Genomic DNA, 27,449 nt, shown 5'->3' with positions numbered 1-27,449 from the left:
TGACCAAAATCTGGAGACACCTTCTTCTATATTCTCTGCCAAAACAGACCCCAGAAATTGAGATTCTGAAGCCAAGATGGGGACAATATCCTTTTGAAGTGCTCTGACTGGAAGGGGATGCTTCTAGACATGGAGCTGTGTGAAGGTGTGGGAATAAAAAGTGGCCATTAGGAAGAATAATAAACAAAGGTTACAGTGTGCTGTAAAATGGCCAATGGCACTTGTTCGCAAGTTATTCTTTCAACTAAAGACTGCATTTTTGTTTTGCTTTAGTAATCACCTTACATGCCAGCAACATTGTGGTTCCTATAGATAAACCTTGTCAACTACTCACTATTTATCCTATTAAGGGAAATTATCCAAAATCAATTAACCAAATTTTAGAACATAACTTTCTATATATAAGGTCTCAACTTATATTTCTAATTTAATTCTTATTAGATATAAGGAATCTCCCAGGATGTGAGTACTCCTATAATTAATCATATCGTATACTACACAGATGAGGTTTATGAAGTAAATTGATTTTTAGCACCATATATATAATCCAACAGTGCTGTTTCAAACTCAGTATGTTTCATTAACCATGATGGCATCTCCTCTCAGTAAACACGAATGCTGTTTTATGGGCTAAGTGATATAGTAACTATCACTGTGTCTACACAAAATGATCAAGAATAGGCTATATTTAAAAACAAAACAAAACACCAGCCAAGTTAAATAACTTAGTCCCAATCACAAAATATCTAAGATTTAAAGAACCAAGGATCCCTAGAGGTTCCTCTTATCCTATTGCCCCACTCTAAGTTTCAGGAACAAAGTAATTTAATGCTCAACTGTCATGAACAGATGGAAACAAATTCTTTAAAACACAAAGTAGAGTGTGTTTTTCACTCAAATCTTGAGTCTTTTATTCAGTTGTAATTGCTGTTTAAAAATGAATCAGACCAGGACATCTGATTTAAGTCCCTTTTGATTAATATGAGCTATGTATGCAAAGGACAATGTTTCAGATTACTGAAACAAACATTTATTAAACCCTCTTGTGCCAAATACTTATGCTCAAATTAATTTTAAAAACCTATAAAGTTACACAATTAATTTGTAAACGAGAAAACTGAGGCTCAGAAGTTGACCCAAACCAGTTATTATTCAGTGGAGTCAAGTTTCAAATCAAGGACCTCTCCTCAGTACAGAATAGTGCACAATGGTTCAAAATTATTTAAAACTTTAAAAAGCAAAATTTATAATGGAAAGCACTTTTAATAATAAACAGTTTTCATGACCCTTACAAATTGTGCCTATTCATTTAATCCTTCATTTGTTAAAAAAAAAAAAAAAAAAAAGACACTTGATTTCAAATGGTACTAGGTACTAAGTGAAACGCAATTGAGTCTTAACATTTACTAAAGTTAACTATAAGCAAAACAATGTCAGTGATGATAAATGCATCTCATTTATTTAGATGTTTAAGCTCTCGCACTAGATTTTTACAAGCTGGTGAACACTGACAAATTATTTCTCCCACAGAACTATAACCACACATTCCCAGACAGTATAAATATATGGCTGAACTAACATCAACACACATTACCATTTTATCAATTACATAATAAAACAAATTATCAAGTATCCAAATATTAAGTTACACAGCTCAAAAGGCATATAAAATATTAGATGTCTGCTCAGTTCATCAGCAGAAACTAACTTCTTTTTTTTGCAAGAGAGGGTGGGAAGGAAAAAAAAAATCACACTTCAAACAAAAATAAGTTGGTAAACAACTTCAGAATGTATGAAAAAAATACAATTTCAGAATTTTTATGATTAAGAATTTTAGCTACAACAAAGCATGTCTACCTTTAAAAAAATATTTACTAAAGAGCATATTCTACATGTTCCACACAAGACAAAGGCAACATTTTACTAAAAATAATTAATAGCCCCCTCCCATTCTTTTCTCAGGCCCTCCCTATAATTTGCACACCAAGTGCAAACATTAAAATTAACTGTAAGGCTTTTTGTCTGGAGACATTAAAGACATGTGCTTCTGTACAATGTAGATTTTCAAAATGGAGGCTTTCCATAACAGCACAAAATGAGATTTATTAAGACATTAAATAACTAAGACTTGGTATAAAAATCAAAAAGTTGAGCAAACCTGATGTGTACTTGTATGAATGTGGGAGATGTAAACATAAAGTGAGCAGGCAAATAACCATATAGGCCCTACTTTCTATGTTTGAAATGACTGAAGGGATAAACCACATAAGGTCCAGAGTGTTCATAGTTCCTGGGATTTTAGTTCTATATGATACTAAAAATATACAAGTATTGTGCTGGGTATTTTGGCACCTAATCTTTCTAAATCTCATATTGATAAGATTCTGGCATGGGAACAGATTTAAAGACAACTCAATACTGCATGATTTCAGAAATAAATTGGTACAAATGATAAGCACATTTCAAATGCTGAACAGATCTTTAGCTAACTGTCAAAACAGGCTGATCATAACCCAAACCTAGAGGTTGCAATTCTGTCAAGCTTGTGGCCTGGTAAAACTGCTTTACAATACTCCTGTGGAAGTTCATTAGACTTATTCACCAAGCCAACATGTTGGCTAACATGTATGACAAATTAGGTCCTATCTCAAGTTCCACTTCCAAGGCAATGGCATCAGGCACCCGTTTTATTGAATGCAACAGTTGTTTCTATGACCATTGGAGTCTTTGAAGCGCAGCCGCATTTTAGGACGATACTTCTCCAAATACAGAAGTTGCTTGCTGTTGAAAGCTCCACGCCGCTTTCTGGAAGAAAAAACAAATGATGGAAGTCATTAAAGCAAAATCTCTCCATAACATTCACTGTGCCACAGACAATTATGACCACTCTTGTGGCACTTTATTTTTTGATCATAACACCATGACTTAATGCAGAAATGCGGGCAGGCATACATGTGTAAATGGAATGCAAAAAAGAGGAAGATCTTTATTTTGTGGTTTTAATACTATTTTTAAATGGTGAGATTGGCTGTTAGAAAAAAAAATGCTTTCATAGTAATATACTTAAACTCACTGACATACAATGAAAAAATTAAAAATTCATTAAATACTCACTGTCTTATGAACTGTACTGCATCTTCATATTTCATTCCACCTTCTATTAATGCTAGGGCAACAAGCACCGGAGCTCTGGTAAGGTAAGAATTTTGATAAATCATTTTTATAAAATCTAACCCTGGAAAATCCAATATTCCAAACATTCCCCAATACAGAAGTACATTATTTACTCTACTTCCTATGTAAGCAGTTTGTAGTAAACGACTTTACATTAAAAAACTAACAAAGCGCTAGTATTTTCATGTCAAACCCAGATTTTATCTAGAACCAAAATAAACTATGCCCACAACTATTATAAGTCTAGAAGTTAACATTTGTATTATTGGAAGGAAATCTTGAAAATATTTAGGAGTGAGGATACATCTACATCTTGATAATTGCAGACAATTTTTTCTCAAATCCCAAGCACTGAAAAATATTTTTCAGTTAAAAAAAATTGTTTTTAAATGTCATGAACTCCTTTCCTAAAGATCTTCTGGAAATGTGTTCTCTTGGTTTTATTACCAATAAGACTGTGATACAATTGTATGCCACACCCCTCCCCAGCCCCGCCATTTTCATTTTACTCTTTATTAGGAGACTAGGACTTGTATGTGCCCTTGACAGGGAAACAAACCCATAACCCTTCAGTCCTCAGGCCCATGCTCTAACCACTGAGTCAAACCAGCCAGGGCAATTAATTATGTGCTTTTACATTAGTTCACTAAGTAACCTAACAGGGCAAATTGATTCATGAAGTGATAACTGAGTTTTTACTGGAGTCAGTATCAAGTTTTAGTAAAATTAAGACTAATACTATTAACTGAATTTAAGAAATTTTCTTACCTCCCAAGGCCTGCAACACAATGAACAGCAATACAACAACCAGGTTGTTCACGAAACTTAATTTTTACAAGACTTAACCAGTCATCAACAATCTGAGTGGATGGTGGTGCACCATCATCAAAAGGCCAATCCTAAGTCAAAAGAATATTTAAACATTTTAGATTTTTAATGTAAATACCACACTAATAATTCTAAATTTCTAACACTCAAATGTTTTCAAATGCATTTTAACATATTTAAACACATTTTATGGTACCCCGCTGTCGACGAAATGCAAAAAATGTTGAATCTTTATAAAAATAATTTATAACTTCAAACATTTGCTTAGTTTAACCTTTATTTTGAAATTAAGATATTGCACACTTTGGTGACAACTTAAAAAATAAGGTTTTTGAAGTCGATTGTTTATTTGAATAAACTTTTGCAGCATCGTATCATAAACCCATAGAAATTATTAAATACTTACAAGAACTTCGATGCCTTCTTTCTCCACAACAGTAGTGTCATAAGTTGCTTCGCATACTCTTACTATTGTGGTAACTCCATACTTCTTAAGTTCCTGGATAAAATATACATAAAAAAATACTCAATAGTCTTTATACCATGTCACCATTTGTCATTTTGATATCTCTAATAGGTACTGACATGACAGGTAACAAAAAAATCATGAGCCCTGGCCAGTTTGGCTCAGCGGTTAGAGCGTCGGCCTGCGGTCTGGAGAGACCCAGGTTCGGTTCCCGCTAAGGGCGCGTACTTCGGTTGCAGTTTGTCCCAGGCCCTGGTTGGTTGTGCGGGTGGCAGCCACTCGATGTGTCCCTTCACGTCGATGTTTCTCTCTCTCTCTCCCTTCCTCTCTCTCCCTCCCACTCTATCTGTACAAAAAAAATGGAAAAAAAAATGTCCTCGGGTGAGGATAAAAAAAAAAAAAAAAAAATCATGAAACGAATGGCATAATTTATGTATGTTTAATAAGGAAATTAAATCTTGGTTTAAATGATACTAGAATAACATAAAAGGAAAAGGAATGAATAAACATTATAAGTTTTAGTAAGTTAAAAATTCCCAGGCCTTTCATATAGAGAGGTTGTTCATAGTCATGGTAACATACTGCCTAATCGGAGATGAAGCACTAAACAAAGGAGGATTAGAAGTGATTCAGAAATAAAAGTAAAAAGAAACAAAGGATTCACTCATGACTATAAGTAATCTGACTTTACTCATTTATATTAACTTCTTAAACTTTTGCTCATTTGCAGTACAGCATGTAATTTAGAGCTTTAAAAGTATATTCAAAGACTCTAAAACCCCATTATCATTTAAATCTACAGCCTTCAAGATTCATGATTATTAAATCTTAACTCTTCTGTCTCTTAAAAAATATAGATTGTAAAAAGTAAAAAAAAAAAAAAAATATGCATAGATTGTTGTCTATGATCTGGAAGGCCTAGTTGTTGTTACTGAGTATCTGCACATATTTAGAAAATAAAACACATGCATCCAAATATATCTTACACTACATTCCTTGCTTATAGTCAAAAGAGGCAGGTAGTGAGGCAGTTTTGGCTATTTAGCAACCTTAACTGAGAATTAGATTCTACATTATCAAATGGGGCCCATGACATAAATTAACTTTGGTTTATGGTATTAGCCATTAGGCTAAGCTAATATATGAACAATCCATGTCAGTGGAAGATCTCCTCCTATAAATTTCATATAAGCAAGAGCCATACTCTTACACTGTCCACATATAAGTGGAAATTAAGCTAAGCAAACTTCGAGGCCTGAAAAACTAGATGTTAACCTATAGATCTAAACTCAAGTAACATGTCCTTCTTGAAATGTATAATTTACCTTTAACCTAAAGACACTAGTATTTCATTTCTGGAAATTGGAACTGTAGGCATACATCTCAGAATTTTCCAAAATACTTTGTTACACAAAAATCTCCACTGTTAAACCGCAATTAGTTTAAGAACAATTAAAAAGTATCAAACCTTACCTCGATAAATTTGTTTAAGGTTGCATTGGTTGGATTGTGTGTAATAAGAAATCTCATGTTCTTGTATGTGACTTCCACAGGAGCTGGGCGGTTCATTCGAGCCATGATAATTTAGTTAAAAAACACTCAATAGGGTTATGAAAGAATTTAAAAATTGAATACAGAAATGACGAAAGAAACTGAGTCTACTTCAGTATACTCCACTTGAAATTCTCAGTGCTTTGAGTGATGTTGGGAGTAAAGGAAAATGAAATGAACCTCCTAACAAGAAGCAGCAATTCTTCAATCCAGTAATACTGAGGCAATAGAAAGGAAGTGCACTGAGGTTTACCCCATCCAGGTCAGAACTCTTGTAAAATGCTCTGCAGGTTTCAATTCAACACTTCTGTGTCCAGGTTAACCACTCATATGGGGGCTTCTTGGTGGAGTAGTAATGAATGTCTACAGTTCACTTGTCTGCATAGAGGTCGTGCTGTGCCTGGCAATAATCTCCACTGCCCTTCAGAAACTCCATAAATGTGTGACCGAGAACACCACAGAACTGCTGTTTAAAAGAAAAAGAGAAAGGGGGAGAGAGAAAGTTGTTTTCTAATTCAAAAGGAACATGTTATGCTATTAAAGTATTTAGGTACACAACTATCTTTTCAAATTTGGGTCTAAGCTAACTTTTCAAATTTTACTTGAACCACAAAATACAAGGATAGATACAGATTTAATCAATAAGCATAAAACAAGCATTCACAAATAGACTACTTTAAGTTGAAGTTGCTGAAAGACCCCTTAAGGAATAACACCATCACATCTCACATCTGGTCAATATCCCTTATACATATTCTTCCACTAATCATTCCTTTTAATAGTGGGTTGTTTTACATTGTTATAAAATATACATACAACTTTCCATAATCTAATAAAATATTTTTACATATTACAAATATATTCTTAAAAAAAAAAGGAACTAGTTTTCATAATGACTACACACACTCTGATTTGATCCTTAACAACTGATGAATTTATCATTTTCTTCATTTAAGTCTGGAAGTTAAACTTGTTATATGAAGTATTATAAGAATGTATGTTTATAAATGAAGACAGGAAGCAATTCCCATTTATATTTACCATTCATAACTATAAAAGATATTTTTAATTTCAGTAATATCCTTGTATTTTAAACCCAAAATTTCACTTGTCCAGCCTAAAACCAAATTTAATTAAAAAGGGTAGAGGGAAGAAGTGGTGGGGGGGTGGGAATTACTCTGTACTTGTTATATGGGTCTCAAAAGCAAGTTAACTCGTACCATCAATAAGTACATTTATATTTTTTCCAAGTTTTCCTTTAAAAACCAAATCAGTTTTATGGCAACATAAAACATTAAATATTTACAAGTTATTCTCACAATATGTACACAAAAAGCATCAATGTCAGTCTTCTCGTTCATAAGGAATTTGTGTACTTAAGAATAAAGAAAGGAATATTAGCGAGTTAACAAGAGCACCAAGTGCTAGCCACTGCTCCGAAAAGTTTATATGTAATTTCATGGGTACACTGCCAAATAAAAGTTTTTATAACAAAAATTTCAATTATTTTTGTATATTTAAATTTAAATATAAGCATTTAAAAGTGTTTAAATTAAATTCAACATGCTCCTATTTTCATTTTACACCTTTAAATAATAGAGTTCCATGTTAGATATAGTTTCTAGAAAAACTTAACTAAACTTTGAATAGCCCACATGAAAATCTTGCAGATCACAGAAAATATCAAGTCAGAGACCCAGTTCATTTTTCTGTCAAAACAATTGAACAAAAGGTCTCCCAGTGAGATAACTTTTGTTATTCCAAATTTGTTCAAATGAGCCCTTGGAGGTTGTTACTTCACTTACTTGTTAGCTGGGTTAAAAAATTAGTGACTAAATTATCATTATTTCACTTACAGTGAATAAACTGTAGTAACCTGGAAATAATTATTTTAACTATAATCTCACTCCAAATCCTAAAAATTAATCTCCCTTGAATTAAAAAAAAAAAAAAAAAGTATTCTTACACCTTTCTGATGACATAACCTAAATTAAAGAAGTCACTTGTAAAGCTGTTAAGGGCAATGACCCTTCTCAGTATTCTGATTTCCAAGTACTATTCTTTTTGCAACTGTAAGCCAATTTATGAGCAAGACTGTATTTCACATCACTGTTTCCATATTTAACACCTAAAATTTCTGTTACAGTTGATCGAGCCCTTATGTAAGTAGTTTTATCAGCAAGAAGAGAAAGCAATATAGAAATAATTCACTTAGTGAACTGGTTATTTTTACTGAGTGGAGCCACCCAGTGGTTGGGGTGGGGTGGGGTGGGGGGGAGCTTCTACCAAAGCAGCAGTTAGCACCGATACCTATCATCTTTCCTTTCTTCCCAAGACATCCCCTCTTCTCTATACCAGAAAAACAACCTATGATAGTTTGGAAATACTAGGGAATTTCTCCTCTCCCACTTATTAGCTGCATATGAAATGGGGGGTGGGGTTCTGTGAAGTTTAGGCGTTTGTCAGATTGCAAAGTCAAGGCAGTTAATCTGTGTAATTGCTTTATAAAGCACTTCGATGTAGCGTTTGTCCCACATCTACTTATATATTAGGTAATGCATCTAGAATAAGGCATGTATGACACGCTGCCTACTCTTGGGAAAGGCCTAGCTTTCCGGTTTTCAACCAATTTACTGCCATCAAGCTAAAAAAGAGTAACAGGAAGCACTGCCTCAGAATCTGGATTCCCAGCCAGCCCAGAGTTCCAACTACAGCACAAGTTAACGACTTAATACTCTTGGAATGAAAGAGGCTTCCGCGGACAGAAGACAAACCTTAAATTCGAGCTCTGGCAGGCTACTGTTGCCACAAGCCAAGAGGAGGCAACAACACATTACACCAAGGCTTTCAGGAATAGCTCCCGATTAAAAGGCGCCATCCCAGGGCCATTCCAAGATTGGCAAGGAAAGTGGGTGCTGGTGCCCAGACCAGGACTCCGTCGCTTCGGTGCAACACCAGTAGCCCTGGAAGTTTCCGAGACCATTTCTCGACCGACTTGCCCCAGGGAAGGACAAGACTCAACACGTCCCCTTTATCCTGAGCCCCACGTGGGGCGTTAAATCCGGAACAGCTCGAATTACCAGGTGGAGACTGAGGGAGCAGGGCGGGGCAGGGAGTCAACGTCCTCACCTAGCAGTTACTGGGCTCCAGCCCCCCGCAGGGCTGCAGCTCCCGGGCAGCCCCCGATGGCCGCCGCCCGGCGCCCGCGGCGCACATGGGGCCCGCCCGCGGCACCCCTCTCGGCGCCGCAATCACGGGTTCGCACGGCGCCTTCAGTCAGGCGCGGACGCCGAGGCCATTTTGTGTGAGGCGCCGGCAACGGCCGCGGAGCACAAAGGTGGCTGCACCGGGCTCCGATCCCGCGCCGGCCCCCCAAGAGTCTCGGCTGACGCTGCTACCAGCCCCGCCTACCCCACGCCCGGCGGGTTTGGTGGCGACCCCGCCGCCACCGCCGCGCCCTGCCCGTATCCGGCTCCGCAGTGACACGCGCTGCCCTCGCCCCACCCAGGGCCACGTCTCCCGCTCCCCGGGCGGGCCGCTCTCTTTCGGCCAACAAAGGGGCCTCGCGATGCCCGGAGCCCGCCGGGCCCGGACCAGGCGCGCCCGACTGGAGGGCCAAGGGTGGAAGTGGCAGTCACAAAGCGGCTTTTGTGCCGCCCCGCCCGGCCCGCTGCGGCGGCCTCACCCGTCCGCACCCTCCGCGCGGGCCCCGGCCCCACCGCCCTCGCCGCCCGGGGCTCGGGAGGGACGAGGAACCGGAGCCTTCCGCGGCCAACCGCCACCCCGCAGTCCCCGGCATCCGCCTCCTCGCAGCCAGCCGCCACTGGCCGGCCCCAGGGCCGCAGCCTGGTCCCCTACCGCCCGGGACCCACCGAAACTGCGGGCCAGGGCGGCGGGGAACAGATGCCGGGCTCCGAACAAAGGCGACGGCGGGATGGTTGTGCTGGGGGGGTGGGGGTGGCCACAGAGTCCCGGCCCGAGAGGCGGCGGTGCGACGGATACTCACAGGAATATGTTTACTCATTGAAGATTGTGGCCTAATCATACAGCCGGTCCCGAGGCGGCGGCGACAGAGACGGCAGCGGTGGCGGCGGCTGCAGGGCAGGGGGCGGCAGCGGTCGTGTCGGGGCGGCGGCGGCTTCGCAGACGGCGGCGGGGGCACCAGACTCTACCATGCAGTGAACCGCTCGGAGGAGAGCGCGTAGCTGAGCCGGCCCGCAGTCCACAGAGCCAATACGCGCGCCGAGGCGCCCATGCGTCACAAACCCTCCCTTTTATAGCCGGCGCGACGTGCGAAGCCCCGACCACCAATCACGGTCAGGGGCCGCGGGTCGGGCACCAGGAGCGGGGGCGGAAGTCCGCCCCCGGCGGACGTCACCGCGCGGCGGCTGCTGCCGGTGTGAACCGGTTGATGAATGGCGAGGCGCTCCGGGCGGGGGAGGGAAGGGGCCCGAGGGTGGAATCCGGGTGGACGCAGTCTGGAGCCGGGAAGGGGTGGGAGCGGGAGGAGATTCCGATCTATCGACTGGAAGGAATCGTGCCGCAGGCCCCGCTTCTTCTCCTTAAAACCACCGCGGGGTGCACACGTTACTCAGGCGGCTTGAAGTTTGCCTCGAACTTAAAATGCAATCCCTTTAGGGCTGGAACCGTGTCTCAGTCCGGATCATGCTGGCTTCTACCCTACATCACAATAACCACGGTTTCTTTTCCAGCGGTTTACCTCGGCACCTGGGCCCCCTACGATCTCCGTCATCAAATAATCTTTATGTCGCATGACCGCTGCACCGATGACTCAACACGGCACTGGGCTCCGACAAGGTGAATACTTGTCGCCGGGGGCTCTTTCAAGCGAAGAGAAACTTATCCACAGAACCCTATCCTCTATTAGAGAGGGGGAGTATCTTGTGATACAGACAAAGCCCTATGTTCGCGATAGTGGGTTTTTTGGAGGCTGGCAACTGCAGTTGGCTCAACTGGCATTTCGAAACCACATGCACCCTTTGTGCTGTTGCTCGCTTGATGTGTTGTCACAGATAATGAAAGACTTCTAAAAGGAACCATTTTATAAATACGAATGTTACGTTTTCTCAAGGCCTGATGTAATTCGCTTGCGTCAAAGCTCAAGCTGTTCATGTTCAGCCCTGTTGTCCCACCGTCTTCGTAATTGAGGCCGTTCAGAAGTTAGAGCCTTATCACGATTGCTCGGTGCTACTCAAGGGCAATTCTCATTTATAATCTGAAAATCCTCTCTCTGCTTTCTGGAAGGAGTAAAGAGGACTTTTACCTGCTTTGAAGAACTCAGTTTTCTACTAACACTGGGGCCTTTTGTTTGCTGTTTTCACTGAGCAGTAGATTGGAGAGGGTTTTCGGGATCAAATTTGACCTCAGTGGACAGCAGTATCTTAGAATTTATTAGAACTTGTATTTAGAGAGTGTGGTTGCATAGTTATTAAACTTTTTAATAAACATATACTCTATAAACAAAGTGCTTTGAAAAAGAATTGAATTAGGCTTTTAAAGGAACAAAAGTCTACTCATCTTCATTTTAAAGAAATTGCTCACCAATGAATCCATCTAAATCAAAGAAAACTAGAGCTTGAGAAAAATTATGTCCCTTCACAATGATATTATAAAAGGAATAAAGATTTTAAAATCTTAAGTCCTAACAAATATAGGAGGATTAAAAAGAAATCTTGGGGCGGGAGGGGCTAAGTAGGTCAGGGAGAAAATGAGAAATTTCATTATATAAAACTTAAAACTTCTATATAGCAAAAGACTTTTTGGCAAAGTTAAAATAATGTCACAGAGAGAAAATATTGGTGATGTGTCATGAGCAGAATTAACATAAGGACTTGACCAACATTTACAGCAGTGTAGTTAGAAAACATATTTAGTCAGCTACTCTCACCACAAAAGTTGGTCAGCACAGAGATAATAATTGGAATATGAAAGTTATTTATGTAATGACTTTTCAAAAAATGAATTTGGTGAGACAAGATATAGATTCAGCAAATGGTAAGCAGAGCCAAATGAGTATTAGACAGTTTCCTTGTAGAACCTGTGATACAAGTTGTGAGCCTTGTGATTCACAGGTCCTATAATTACCACAAGTAGTGCTGACATGAAGTATCCAGCCAGTTATGCTCACCAAGCTCTAAAAACTGGGCTCAAACTCACAATCAGCCTGTAGACTAATCGGCCTCTGGAGGTCTTAGCCTCTGAAATGATGTACCACCTTGTTCTACTTTGAAAAAGACATAGTCCAAGGATGAAAAACTAGAGAAAGCTTTTGCTATTGAGAGGAAAGTATACACTTTAAACATGGAATAAATGTCGTCTTGCTGACCAGCTTACTAAATTCTCTCAGAGTAGTCATGGTCCTGCCACTCTGGCAGCTGCCATGTTTGTATGTGTCCTGTGCCATTGTGGTTCACTATTGTGCTAAGGGTGTCTGCTCTACTCAGCCCAATAGTTTTAAGCTACTGATTCTTAGAGAACAGTAGTCCATCCCAACACTGGTTAGGAGACTCATGTGGTATGAGGACTCAGAGCTCTATAGATTTGCACTTGGAGCATCAGCACCATATTAATTAACAGAGGCTCTCCAGATTGAGCCAGCAGGCTTGCAAATAATGGTCCAGACATCTGAAAGTAGGAAAACATCTCTGAAAGCTAGTGCTCCAGAAGAAGCCCTATGATGGACGACTTTTCCCGCTAAACCAGATGCCCAGCTCTAAGTTAATTCTCAGCAAAACATTGCCCTTGAACTCACATGGTAGGCAGGACTTTTCATCAACATATTGAAAATGCAAAAGCAAATAGTTGAAAGAGAAGACTATTAAAAGTATTATGAGGAAGATCTGTATAGAAGGTGAAACACTGTGGAAGACAACAAATCAGCAAATCCTGGTGATGAAGAGAAATCTTTATAAGGACAGCAGATCTGATCTAGTAAACATATCAAGGGAATGGAGGATTTCATCAATCCTTACAATCTGCTCAGATTGATTAGGATATGAGTAGTTAGTTGGGGCTATGAGGAAGTATGCTAAAAGCATTTAATATAGCAAGAATATTACCATTGCAATGATAAAAAGATCAAATGTGACAATACGAGCCCAGGAAAAAACACTAGATTGCAAGGTATAATGACATACCAAGTATACTTAATAGAGGCATATACCCAGTGGATTTCTGGATACTGGTGCAAAGGGTAATAATCTTAAGTATATTCCCATATTTAAGCAGTATCCTAAATATTTAGAGCAACAACCATGGCTTATATCAATGTTATACAAGTTTATTATCCTTTTGATATTATAGAATAGCCTATTTTATATTATACCCAAAATTAATCTTCTTGTGTGATTGTGAAAAAATATTTTTAAAATTTGGTATATACTTACTTTCTGTGAACATAGAATTTTCAGTGTGTAAATTTGTTTAAAACTCAAGCATACTCTATATTTAAAAATAACTTAGTTTTCTTCCCTTAAAACATTAATTTCGTTTTATCGTCTTTTTTTCATATCCATATATTTTTGGGTACTTATCATTTGTTTAAAATTGAGTTATAATTGATGTGTAACACAGATTCAAGTGTCCAACATTATGATTTGATATTTGAATATATGGAGAAATAAATCATCATAGTAAGTAAGTCAAGCTAACGTCTGTCCCTAAACATAGTTACAATGCTTTTCTTGTGATGAGGATATTGAGCCTTTAAATAATTTTTTAAAATTATTTTTTAAGTCTTTTAAATAAATTTTATGAATAATAAAAACCAAACAGCAGGACTGCATCATCATTAGTGTGGGTATTTTATTTTTATTTTATTTATTTTTTGTTAATCCTCACCAGAGGATATTTTTTCCATTGATTTTTTTTTTTTTTTTTTAAGATAGAGTGGAAGAGAGGGAGAGAGAGAGAGGAACATCTATATAAGAGAGACATATCGACTGGTTGCTTCCCACATGTGCCCCAACTAAGGCTGGGAATCAAACCTGCAACCCATGAACCTTTGGTCTAAAGGCCAACGCTCTGCTAAGCCAAACTGGCCAGGGCTCTGTGGGCATTTTAGACACAAAAATCTCCAACAAGCTATTAAGCTTGGCACAACAAACCTTTCAAGAACAAATTCCATAGGCTTCACTATTGTGTTTTGTACATGTCGGGTATATAAACTGTCAGTCATCCACCCAGGTGGGTGCTAAAGATGTAAATATCTTCAGATAAATGAATCCTGCTGGATCTGAAATAAACATTTTAAGTCATCAAACCCAATCAGTAGACGTAATGTTTTCTCTGTAAAACTAATTAAGGCAATTTTTGAAAACTTAAAACAGATTTTGTCTATTTTAAGAAACAATTCTTTTTAGTTAATCTCTATTATGTCCATTTTCTGTCTCTTTACTTTTTATGTTTCATTTAAATCAACTTAAATGTGAACCTGAAAATTGCTTAGGTAAGTCTTCAAATAAGATGAAAAGTATTTTCACATTAGAAATGCTGCCACTTAATAATACAATATTTACATCTGTGGAGGTTCAGTATGTATATTAAGATGTGATAGATTAATCCTCCTGGTGTGGCTCAGTGGATTGAGCGTTGTCTCTAGGACTGAGAGGTCCTGGTTTGATTCCGGGCACATGTCCGGGTTGTGGGCTTGATCCCTAGTAGGGGGTATGCAGGAAGCCACTGATCCATGTTTCTCTCTCACATCTATGTTTTTCTCTCTCCCCACTCCCCTTAAAAAAATCAATAAAAATGTATTTAAAAAAAGATGTGATAGTTCAGTCAAAATAGTATTTCCATTTGCACGCTGGAAGGAACTGTTTCCTTGGGACACTGAATAAAAGACATTACAAACCTATAATAATTCATAACATTTTCATAGCATGCCATTATGACTGATTCACATCTTGGTACCTGAAGGAATCTAGTTTGAGAAAAACGATTCTTATTTTCAGTAAACTTGAAAAAATGTCTTTTGCTATTCTGAATAAAAATCATTTGGGCATTGGAAATCGGAGGGCCCCAGTCTCCGTGTAGTTGTTTAGAACGTGTTGAATTATGCCACAGTCTGAAGGGAGGCAAAAATAGCTATGAAAGGAGAATGTAATCTGGTCGGAGAAAGAGAATGGAATATAAATACGTTCTAAAGGTTGGATATGCATGCTATGGCAAAGCTGTCACTTGACAGCTCTGCTTTACAGAATTCACATTTAGACTGCAGATAATCCAGACAGACACTGACCTAAGCGGTATTACTGGGGTAAGCCTTACATAAGGAGAAATATTCTTGAATGGTTACTGAAAAACATAACATTTATTTAACAGAAAAGCTATAGTAGTCATGCTCTTTCCCTACTTTAACATAATTATTTTTCTAAACTGAGCATGTTCAACAAACATTGCTATTTTTAGCATAGTATTTCTGTAACTCATTTCATCATTGGTAGATACCAAATAAGAGAAAATTAGTCCAGAAGCATTTCAAAATTTCCTCTATTCAAAAAGATTTGTCATATCTGTTCCTTGAATCCTCAGACATATTAATACGCATTGTAGCTACTCAACCAATATTTGTTTGGATATGATTAAGTTACTTTTTCACCTAAAATCTTTTTGGGGCATCCCATGACCAGTTCTTCCATTTTCTTTACAGTATCCTTTTAGCCTCTTAATCTCTTTAATAATGATGTTCACTGGGGTTTTGTCCCAGGGCCTCCTGGCTACACTCTGCCTGCTCTCTGAGGTTTTTACTTATCCCATGGCTTTGGTTATGGGCCTTTCGTCCCTATTCAACACTGATTTGTTAAATGCCTGGTATAATCCAGGGACTCTGTTTTATGATGAACAACATAAACTTTGTTTCTGCCTTCTATGGAACTTACATACAAGTGAGGAAAGATACAATAACAAGTAGCTGAGTAAAGAATAGAATTATAAAATGTAATTTGTGCTGTGGAGGAGGTAAACAGAATAGCTGGGGTGACTGACTTTAGACAGGGAATTCAGGGGTGGTGTCTCCCAGGACACCCAAACCTAAATGACAAAAATGATTCACAGAAAGAGGGGAAGGAAGAGAGAGATTCTTGGTGGAGGAAATGACAGTACAAATACCCAAGGTGAGAAGGGTTTGTTGGTGCTCAAGGAGATGAAAGACCTGAGGGAGAAAAAAGGGGGAAGAAAGGCAGAAGTCATTTTGGAGATTTGGCAGGGACTAGATCATGTAGGGCTGAGTCGGTCATGGTAAGAATTTGGATTTTATTTTAAGAATAATGAACAATAGCTGCATAACAGGAAATCTTATGTTCTAAGAAAATCGTTTTTTCTATTGTGGAGAATGGATGGAGTTCTAGAGTAGAACTGGTGTGATGTGTGAAGACGTGAGGTTTCTACCATGTAAAATAGAGGACAATGATGGTGCTTGCTACGATGAGGACAGTGGGAATGGAGAAAAGTGGGTAGGTCAGGGATTTGGAAAAAGAATTGAGAAAACTAAATCACAACATGCTCTACAGCTTCCAAATATGGTTGTCAATGTCCAAACAAATATATAAGACCAGTATTACAAGCCTATTTTATGCTATGGTACTGAATTGTGTAGGTACACTGACAAAGTTCCATGCTGTCACATGACCATTTTCATTATCAACATGTGTTAGGAATAAGCCGGAAGCATAAGAGACAGGTACTCAAAGTATGCTCGGAGAAAGGTACTATTTCTGAGGATTTTAGGCATATACAGAAGTGAGAACTCCTAAAAATAGTAAATTTAAGTTTTTATAGGACAATCAAACTCCTGATAGACAACTATAATAAGAAAAGCTAAAATTTACTGTGCTGTTTTCCAAATTGTTCTAAATACATAGTTGCATTTTTTCTCGAACTTATTAGAAAAGTCAGACTCTGAGAAATAAATTGGTTTAAAAAATCAACACATAGTGGGTGTTATCATTTGAGATATCTACATAACAGAACATCTACAAATTATATTATTTGCATAACTACAACCATGTAAAAAGACAAGTTAAAAATAGGAAGAAAGAAATAAAAATGTTAACAGTGTTGTTATAACCAACGTTCAAGTGTGATAACACTCATTTGTGGGTGTCATTGGATGATGAACAATTTTTTCTTTAAAAATTTCTATATTTCCTAACTTCTTTCTAAAAATGCTACTCTTGTACTTGGGGGGAGATATCAAATAAACAAAGAGATTTAATCATATATAATATTTTTAATATTTTCAGAATTTCAGAGAATAGTTTCAGAAAATGAGTGTTTGGACTTTTTACAAGGAAGTAATTGGAAACATTTAATTGTATGATGACTATTCAGAAGAAGAAGTAGCATTTGTGTGGCATTTAGAAGCCGGGGGTTAGAATTTGTCCAAGAGGTTGTTTTGATAGGTCTGTAGCCTTGTAATTGCTGCAGCAGAGATGGAGATAGCAGGTTTATCATAAACTGACTCCAGCTGTCAAAACATTGCAACCATTCTTATAAGTCCATCCATGTTCCCAGAGAATTAATCCCAAACTTGCTTTTGATGTAGAATTATTTGCCATGTGCCCAAGCATTGAGAAGCTACTTGAGAACCTGAAATAAAAGGAAATATGGTTGCCTTCAGAGAATGAAGCCGGGAACTCTGCTACCATGAAGGTGTTTATATACTATATCTGTGGCTATAAACCATAAGATTGCCTATAAATGTGTGACTAACATTTAGAAACATTTAAAACTGGAGTCAAGGTGACTTGCACGTCATCTCAGGAAAGTTTTAATGGGACGTGACTGTAAGATGAAACGGAATCAATTTAATTGTATCTATCTGGAGGAAGGTTGTGAGAACAGAAGAAAGTGATGACTGGGTACATGGAAAAGTCTAAGATTTGAAGGTTGTTAGTGTTTATCTAGCACTGTCTAGAGAAGAGGCATTGAAATGGTATACAATGCTCCTGTGGTTATTGTAGATATATTTTACTATAGGATGTATTAATAACATTGGCATTTATTGAATGCCTACTATGCTCTGGGTACTATATTAGGTCCTGCATTAATCCTTTTATAAGTCTATTCAGATTGATAATATTCCCATTATAAAAATCAGTATGTGGAGCCTCAGAAGGTTTGTCACACAAATGTTTCATGATACAGCTGAACCTCAGTGATTTGTTTGAAAGAGTCCCTGCCCCCACCACTTGGCTAAACTGCTCTCTCTGCCTTGAAATATCCCTTACAGTTAGTTACAGTATTTACTTTCATAAATTCTGGTTCTTTGCTCAAGAAACTTTTCATTGTTAATTTGGGTTCCCATGTATTCTAATCCTGAAAAGGAACCATTCCATTACAAATGTACTTGCATTCTGGCTTAGTAAAAGTGAATCACAAAATATCGTTATGGAGTAAATTACTGAAAATCCATCCCCCCTTCTCAGTCTCATGAATATTTCAAGAGAAATTGTCTTGTGGGCCATTTCTACTCAAAGTGTAGTCTGTGAACTTGTGCCAACCTATGAACTGTTTGTTGCTGAACTGAGAATAGGTATAGAAATTGAGAGCAACAATTTAAAATATTTTGTAGTAATTTGATAGGGTGACTCTGTGTCTATTGAATTTAATTTCAAAAATTAAGCTTGTATTTTTAAGTATTTAAAAATTTTATTTTCAAGAAATTATTATTTTTTAAATTGAGAAACACTGCTATAAAGGATGAAAACTATAGAAACGAATTAGTTTTAATATGAAAAGCATTACCACTAGTCTTTCATAAATGAGGCCATAGCATGGTCTATTAAATATTACTTATTCCTAGTGTGCTGTTGTCAAGAGGAAAGAAAACTTTCATACTATTTCTCAGCTTTCTCCAATAAGGTTTAAATAAGAATTATGATTGTGGTTTTACAAATATATGAACATGTTTTTGTTGATATATTGGTGTGCTTCTACATATTGGTGCTGCATACATCTAAAGAGTTGAAAAGGAAAGTGAAAATGTTATTTACATTCAGTGACAGTAAGGAAAAACATGTCTACAACAAACTTATAGACCAACTGATTTTATAGTTTTTGGGAAATTCATTTTTTAACTCAAATTACACCTTAATCCTGTTTAAAATCTTTCCCTTTTATTTAGTGTTCACTATATAAATTCACTGTTTTACAAGTAATGATGGAAACAGAACTCTGTGGAATAGCTTTATATACTCTCACTTCCCAAAATAACTCCATTTAAGTCCCTGCTGTTGTCATGATCCTCATAATTTATTTACAGTGGCTTTTGTAATTTATGTTACAAAGGAGTATTTATAGTACAGATATTTTTCTTCATTAGTATGCTATTTGTAAATATGAATTGATTTTAATGAAATTGTGCTAGTTAATTCTCTGATAAAGAACATCATGGACATCAGTGACGCATCTCTCTAATGTTCTTTCCACTGAGAAAGGGAACAAAGTGAGCAAAATGATCTATCTTCCACACTGCCATGGAGTTACTGCCTTAGACGTCCTGTTCAAAGCTAATCAACTTACCACATTTATTTAGTACTTACTATGTGCAGGCTTCATGATAAAGATTTAATGAGCATTATGTGACAACCTACTTGACAGATGAGGACTCATTTCTTATCTTTATTCCCTTCCTAAAACTTTCTTGTTTTGTCTACCTCTCTGGAGCTCTTGAGATGGCTTGCTTCCCTCTGCCATCCTGCCCTATAAGTGTTGGTTATTTATGTGTGTGTGTGTGTGTGTGTGTGTGTGAGAGAGAGAGAGAGAGAGAGAGATGTTGATGTGAGTGAGAAAGATAAATCAATTGCCTCCTGTATGTGCCTCAACCAGGTATGGAACCCTCAACCTGGGCATGTGCCCTGACTGGGAATTGAACCCACCACCTTTTGGTATATGGGACAATGCTGAAACCAAATGAGCCACACTGGCCAGGGCCAGGTGTTGGTATTTTAAAGGATATTTCTTATTCTTTCTCTGCCATTTTCTACACTTTAAAATCTCAAAGTCATTGGTTTTAACTTCCAAACATTCAATGATGATCCTAAAATATGCTTCTCTCCCAAGTTCCAGATATATATTTTCATGGGAAAAACTCCAACTACTTCATACTCAACATGGATAAAACTGACCAATAATCTCCTCCCTTCCCCTATGAGACCTGTTCATCTTACTTTTGTCCAGATACCAGTGACTGGCACCATTGCCTCACAGGGGCCCCAGTCAGAAACCTGGCAATCATGCTAGACTCTTCCCTTTTCTTTACCTCTGTCTGATTGCCACTAATTTCTGTTGAGTCTTTCTACTAAATATCTTGGTAATTGTCCTTCTTTTTCCACTGTTTGCTGTCAGAGTCTTTCTTACTTCATTTGTTCTCTGCCTCCTTCCCTCCCTTATTTCCTTCCTTAATTCCTTTAACAAGATTTACTAAGTTGTACTAAAATAGCTTGATTCCATGACTTCTCCTTTTCTCTCCAACTAATCCATCCTATATTTGTAAAAAAAAAAAAAAATAATAATGCAAACCTGATCTTGTCATTTATCTACTAAAAATCCTCCAATGACCCACCATTAACTTTTAGAAAAAATCTTCTTTAGCAAGATACAGCCATGTCTTTTTAATTTCCCTGTGCCTAACATAGTTCTTGGCACATAGTAAGTATTTAATGAACAACTGGTATCTTTTGTGCTATTATTGTTTCTTGCCTGAATTAAGGATCTTTGGAGGATCATGCTAGTGTTTGGTAGAAACCCTGAGAAATAGGATCTGGAAGCAGACAATGAGATTAGAAGGTGAAATCAAGAAAGTGATGATGATAACAGGCTGGCTTATCTTGGATAGTATCACCTAAGAGGACAGATGGTTGGTTTTTGCTGTGTTGGAAAAGTTCTCCTAAATGACTTTTAATAATTCGTGTTTACACTATTATGTTAGAATAATCTTACTTTTTGCCCCCCTTGAAGTGACTAACAAGACAAAAGAATTGACAAGTAGTATCAGTGACTCAGGAATAAATTATTGATCTAGTACAGATTCACCCAAAGTGATAGTGACATGCTGATCTCTTTGGCAGTCTTTCACAGAGAATTCTAGACTTAACTTCCCCTTTGTTAGCATCCTTTCTTTTTAACACTGCAAGCAGACAGAAACCATGCCCTTGGTTAGATTGTTATATTGTATTAGTGTAAATTGACTTTTAGATTTGCAAAGATGTAAACTTGAAGACTGAACTAACACTTTGAAATTTAAAGAAAATATTTCCTTTGTCTTTGTTGTGTTAGTTGTACCAAAGAAATGCTAACTAATATTAAAGTTTAATTAAGGAGTGTGACATGTGACCTGGTGGGTAATCTCTAAATACACTTAAATTGCTGACCGAACAATGGTAGCAATAGTCATTTAAGAACAGATTTTACAATATTTGTAATAATTTTTCTTCAGTTACATCCTTTTTGAAAGAAAAAATCTGGGAAGGCGACTATTTTAAAACATAGGGCTTAATTCAGGATGGCAACTATCTGTGGTAGGGGCACCCTAGTTAGAGTTTCATCCTGAGACCATGCACACAGAGATTTTGGTACTCTGGAAATAATTCAAAATGGCCCTTAAAGGTGTGAAAAAGAAACAGGCTCAAAATGGATTCACTCATGCTAAGCTTCAGGACTTAATACCTAGCCTGACTGTACTTGCAGCCTCTCCCAGGAATGGAATTTTAAATCAATCAGTCTGGAATTTCCTGGACAGCTCTGGTGAGGTAAGGCCTGATTAATTCCCCTTGTGTTCCCTTAGTATCTCTTGTCCTGCCCTCTTTCTGCTTGTAAAAACCTTTTATTTTGTACAACTCTGTGGAGCACTTTCTATTTACCAGATGAAATGCTGCCTAATCCATGAATTGTTCAATAAAGCCATTTGGATCTTCAAATTTACTCGGTTGAATTTTTGCTCTTTAACAAAGATTCTTAGTTGTTTTGTATGCTTGGACCCTTGACTTCTACACAGGAATCTTTCATTTTTAAAGGGCTTTTACCTTTTCAAAGAACTACATGGCCCAGTATCAGTGCCTGCCATGGTCATCGTAAAAGAAAATTGTGAAGTGTTTATGCCTGCGTGCTTTTTGGGCAAGCCGAGATTCAGAAGATTTTAGAACAATGAAAGGTAGGGGGTTGAAAGATGAAGTTTTCCCAAGTATACAAAGATGAAAGAATTTTAGAGCCATGTAAAGATAAAACTAGAAGGATCTGGAAGATCATCCAATTATGCCTCAGGGAACAGAACTCATATCAAGAAAAGTGACTCATCCAAGTGCTCAAAGAAAGTGGCAAAATCCTCTCAGAGCCAAGGGAAGGTCCTCTTAACATTCTATATAATTTAACATCCCAAATGATATATGATTTCCTTTACATTACCTGACTGCGTCTCTTACTGACTCTGCCAAGGAACCAGGAGAACTGGCTATCCCACCTTACTTAAGGAGAGGGTAAGACACACGTAGTGAACAAATCAGCCCAAAAATGAAAAGTGCCCCCAAGCCCTGACTGGGTAGCTCAGTTGCTTAGAGTGTCATTCCAATACGTCAAGATTTTGGGTTCAATCCCCAGTCAGGGCACCTACAAGCATCAACTAATGAATGCATAAATAAGTGGAACAACAAATTGATGTCTCTCTCTCTCTCATCAATCAATAAAAAATAAAGAAAGAAATAATAGAAAAAGAAAAGTGCTCCCAGACATTTTTTTTCCCCATAAAACCAGGATCCATGGGTCCATTAAATAAATGCTCAGATCTTCCCTTTAGAGGCACCTGGGATGATTCTGATTCATAAGGTGTGTGTGTGAGGGAGGTGTCTCAGACTCTAAAAAGCTCCCAGGCGCTGCTGCTCTAAGGTCAAGCATGCCTTTGGATATATAAAGTGGGTGTCACACAGGGCGACAAAATCATCCATTGCTAGTGCAGTGGGCACATGGTCTACTTTGTGGTTTTAAGAATTATAATGGCAGCAGCAGAAACAGCAGGAGTAATACTCCTGGTAACCCAGGCCCCACGCCACTTACACAAAGTTGCATCTGAAGAGATAAGAGAGACAGGGACACTCTTTGGCTGGCAGTAATTTCAAGGGTTTTACCTCCTATTGGTCTACTCTAATAAGTGTGACAAAAAACAAATTCAGTCCAGCTGGTGTGGCTCAGTGGATTGAGCATCATCCCATGAACTGAGAGGTCACACATGCCCAGGTTTCAGGCTCAATCCCCAGTAGGGGGTGTGCAGGAGGCAGCCGATCGAAGTTTCTCTCTCACATCAACATTTCTATCTCTCTTCCTCTCTCTAAAAAATCAATAAAAACACATATTTGAAACACACACACACACACACACACACACACACACACATTCATGCTCTGATTTCCAAGGAATTCCTCTAAGGTCCTTATCACTATTCTGAAAATCTGACTCAATCCTCTAATGATGGAGATGGCTGCCATGGTGCGTCATACCTGTACTTGCACCTATCTCAGGACAGCCTCTAAGGTTTTTTTAGAGCCAGTTTTCTTGGCTGAGCCAATTATGTCCTGTTTTGAAGAAGGGAGGGCCAGTTAGCACTGTTCTTCTGTTACTAGAAATGAACAGCAATTGTTCCAGATGTGGGATCTTTAAAAGAAATGGTGAGTTTTCCAAGAAAACATGGAGTTGCTGTTTTGCTTGGCTTCGTTTGATATCGACCACATGATAACATCTTAGCAGAAACCATACCGTGTGTTTCAGAACAGCCTACACTGCCCCTAAAAACAATATTTTCCTTATATGATTCTGATGAAAATTTCTGTGAGCATTTACTATACACTGACACTGATCTAAGAGTGGGTTTACAACTGGGAAAGAGACCCTCTTCTCAAAGTGACCCACATGCAACCTGAATAGACCCTTCTCCATCTTCGTGTGTCTAACAGACATACAAAAAATGCTCAAGGTCACTAATCATTAGGAAGATGCAAATTAAAACTACAGTGAGGTATCACCTCACATTTTTCAGAATGGCTACTGGTGGGAAGGCAGACTGGTTCAGCCATTGTGGAAAACAGTATGGAGCTTCCTTAGAAAATGGAACTGCTTTTTGACCCAGCGATTCCGCTTCTGGGTATGTATCCTAAGAATCCTGAAACACCAATCAGAATATATGCGCCCCTATGTTCATAGCAGCATTATTTACAATAGTCAAGATCTGGAAACTGTCCAAGTATCCATCAGTAGATGAGTGGATAAAAAAGCTGTGGTACATTTACACAGTGGAATACTATGTGGCTGTGAAAAAGAAGGAACTCTATCTTTTGCAACAGCATGGATGGACCTGGAGATTATTACGCTAAGCAAAATAAGCCAGTCAGAGAAAGACAAATACCATATGATCTCACTAATATGTGTACTCTAATGAACAAAATAAACTGACAAACAAAAAGAGGCACAATACATGGAACAGACTGACAAATGTCAGAGGAGAGGGAAGTGGGAGGGACTGAATAAAGGTGAAGGGATTAGCTAAGGAACATAGCCGCATTAGCCCATGGACACAGACAATAGTGTGGGGAAGGCTAAGGTGGGGAAGGGGGCTGGATGGAGGTGGGCAAAGGGTGGGGTAATGGGATACATCTGCAATAGTGTCAACAATAAAAGCTTAAATAATAAAAAAAAAAAAGGAAAAATTAAAAATGACCCATATGCAAAGTTATAATTTTGTGAAATAGATGGTTCTTTTTTTGGGTGCTATGGGAGCCCTGAAGGAGTGGGGCCCAATTCTGCACAAAGGAGAGGCTACAGTCAGTCTAGGTTAAAAGTGTATAAGAATTTCTGGTCCCAAGTTTTGGTCCAGGTACTCCCAGTATTATGGTAATTGGATGAAAAGAACATGAATGCTTTTTATATGCATTGAAATTTTTCCAGAGGGATCGGAAACTTGACAAGACTAGAGAAAAATTCCACTGTAATGAAATGTACTGGAGGAAAAAAAAAAGACTGCAAGACTGAATTATAACAAAATACACTTCTGGTGAGAGGAATTGTAAAGTCTTTTTATTGACTTTGCTGAGAGGAGTCTACCATCTGTTAATCTGAGTATTTGTGCTTGCAGTATTATGCTTTAAAAAACAAAAACAAAAACATCTAAATTACTGAATTACCAATATACTGTATATATACAGTCTATGTCTATGGAAATTTTTAGATCAATAACTGGAAATTTCCAGCTGTGCTTACAAGTTTTAAAATAAGGTCAACTGATATGACATCACTAACTACAATGCCCTACTTTATTATTGATTTTAGAGGGAGAGAGGGAGGGGGAGAGAGTGAGAGATATCAATTTGTTGCTCCACTTATTTATGCATTCATTGGTTGCTTCTTGGACTTGCCCTGACCAGGAATCGAACCTGCAACCTTGGTGTATAGGGATGATGCTTTAACCAACTGAACACCTGGCCAGGGTTTATTTTCTGCTTTAAACAACTATAACTGCTATAACTATAGCTACTATACTAAACAACTGTAACTACTATACTAAACTATAACTACTTTAAATAATTTCAGTCAAATAAGTTAAGTGTACCCAGTTACAACTACATTTTTAAACCTGGCAATTGTTTGGTTTAGCTGTTCACACCCTAATTTCCTCTTTCTTCCCCGTCACCTACAACCCCTGTGTGAATTGTAAATTGTGTTTACCTTTCTTGCTCCTATACACAAAGACACTGAATTCCAATTCCCCTGCCCCAATAAGAGGCAATATAATAAATTCTTCACCAGTAAACTACACATTCCTTAGCTGTGATTCCATAGCTGGGGCATCAAGATCCCAAAATACGTGCTACTAGACAGAGAAGATTGACAAATCTAGATACACCATGACACTAAAATAGCCATACTACAGAACAGGATTTTAAGCTGGCTCTCATTAACCTGTTTTAGTTGACAAGAACTCTATTTTTAGGTCACCCATGTAATTGGTTATTTATAAGGAGGAAGTACGTTGACCTTTGGGTTTTATTGTTGAGCGTGGAGACCAAAAGGATCTGTGAAACCATTAAATTTACCACAGTGGATTCCACTCAAACCAGACTAACCAAATGTGCTCTATAAGTAGAACTTTGATATAATCAAAAAGTAGCATTCACTAAGTCATATCATATGATTACTGGGGACTTATTTGACCAGGAAAAATATGTAGCTTAATGTTGAATGTAATCTATATACTCAAATATACCTTTTCCTTACTCCTTTAAACTTTGAGGACCAGTTAAACACAATCTGGTAAATTTGTATGGAGAATTCTATGCAACTATTTCCTGAGAATATTCATTGAAAAGAGGTCATGATCATAAAGCAATGTTAAAGATAATGAACTTTATATGACATAATCCTAGTTATGAAACAAAATTTTTGTATGAATGTAGAAAAAAAGCCTGAAAAGAAATACATCAAAATGCATGTAGTGGCTATTTCTGAAGTAGTATAGAGTATGGCCATTTCAATTTCTATTTTATACTTTTCTTCATCTTCCAAATTATTGACAGTGACTTATAATACTTTCATATATGAGAAAAGCCCTATCAACATTTTAAAAAAAGGCTTAGGTAATTATGACCAATAAGTACATTAGATTCCAAAAGCAATAATCATTTCAGATTATTGAAAAAACAAAATGTTTCTCCTTTCAATTCCTGGATTCACTGATTTTTTAAATTATAAACATACTGATTTTTAAACTTTCCAGTGACCAGCTATTACATAAATTACATTGCATAGCTCTTAATGGATCTCATTTCAAAATGATAATCCATTGGCCATCCAAATATAAACTTGTAACCAAATTTCCCCCAATTGTCTGGAATAGGTCTGATGTCAAATATTTGCCTTACTGACTGACCTGATACGATCACACGTATAATCTGGAGATGAAGGATCCAGATTATTTCTTAACAAATTGAAACTTTTTAATGGAAGACGAAACCTTGCCTACAGTTTTAAAAATCAAACATTACAGAAACATTTAGAAACAACCCTGCCACCCCTGCCTGCAGGCCAGGTCTCACTCTGCTAAGACAAACATTGTCAACAGTTTCTAAGGCCCAGGAGCTCAACTTGAGTGCCCTTTACCACACAGGTTAGGACAGTGTACTCACCGTCCCTCTGGCTGCATTTTCCTGGCGTGTTTGGCTCTCTCAGGAAAGAAAGTTCCAAATGGGTCACCCAAGCCTCTCTCAACTCCTTTTATACACCTGGGAGGTGGTAAACCTTTCCTTCAGGTTGATTGGATTATCTCTTTTCATCCGCACCTCTATTAATAGCAATCCAGGAATGGATCCATAATGCTCTTGGTTTTAAATCTATTATACTGATCAAAAGCAGTCACTGTAGGTTCTGTGTGGTT

General features: G+C 38.0%; 1 protein-coding gene across 4 annotated transcripts; it reads right to left on the bottom strand.

Moving 5' to 3' along the window:
* Positions 1-1,413: 1,413 nt before the first annotated feature.
* Positions 1,414-27,244, bottom strand: PTP4A1 (protein tyrosine phosphatase 4A1). Of its 4 annotated transcripts, none has more exons than XM_036248812.1 (6): positions 10,026-10,230; positions 5,942-6,485; positions 4,409-4,501; positions 3,943-4,073; positions 3,115-3,189; positions 1,414-2,801 (listed from the first exon to the last, which is right to left on the bottom strand). In XM_036248812.1, the coding sequence occupies exons 2-6, from the start codon at positions 6,044-6,046 to the stop codon at positions 2,675-2,677; spliced, it is 531 nt and encodes a 176-aa protein (XP_036104705.1). In that variant the 5' UTR covers positions 6,047-6,485; positions 10,026-10,230; the 3' UTR covers positions 1,414-2,674. The 4 variants fall into 4 exon arrangements, with proteins under 4 accessions (XP_036104705.1, XP_036104704.1, XP_036104702.1 ...); XM_036248811.1 differs by lacking the exon at positions 10,026-10,230 and adding an exon at positions 27,202-27,244 and having other exon boundaries at positions 1,416-2,805; XM_036248809.1 differs by having other exon boundaries at positions 1,416-2,805; positions 10,026-10,215.
* Between the last annotated feature and the right edge of the window lie 205 nt (positions 27,245-27,449).

Source organism: Molossus molossus, unplaced genomic scaffold, assembly GCF_014108415.1.
Source record: "Molossus molossus isolate mMolMol1 unplaced genomic scaffold, mMolMol1.p scaffold_m16_p_8, whole genome shotgun sequence".
NCBI lineage: Eukaryota > Metazoa > Chordata > Mammalia > Chiroptera > Molossidae > Molossus > Molossus molossus.
This window is presented reverse-complemented; position numbering and strand designations above follow the sequence as displayed.

Bases quoted from the DNA above. Each gene is read 5' to 3' on its own strand.
- PTP4A1 (XM_036248812.1), bottom strand. From the start codon at position 6,046: ATGGCTCGAATGAACCGCCCAGCTCCTGTGGAAGTCACATACAAGAAC. The intron at 4,502-5,941 runs GTAAGGTTTGAT...TATTTTATCCAG, and splicing joins CCTTAAACAAATTTATCGAG to GAACTTAAGAAGTATGGAGT. The intron at 2,802-3,114 runs GTGAGTATTTAA...TCTTCCAGAAAG, and splicing joins GCAGTACAGTTCATAAGACA to CGGCGTGGAGCTTTCAACAG.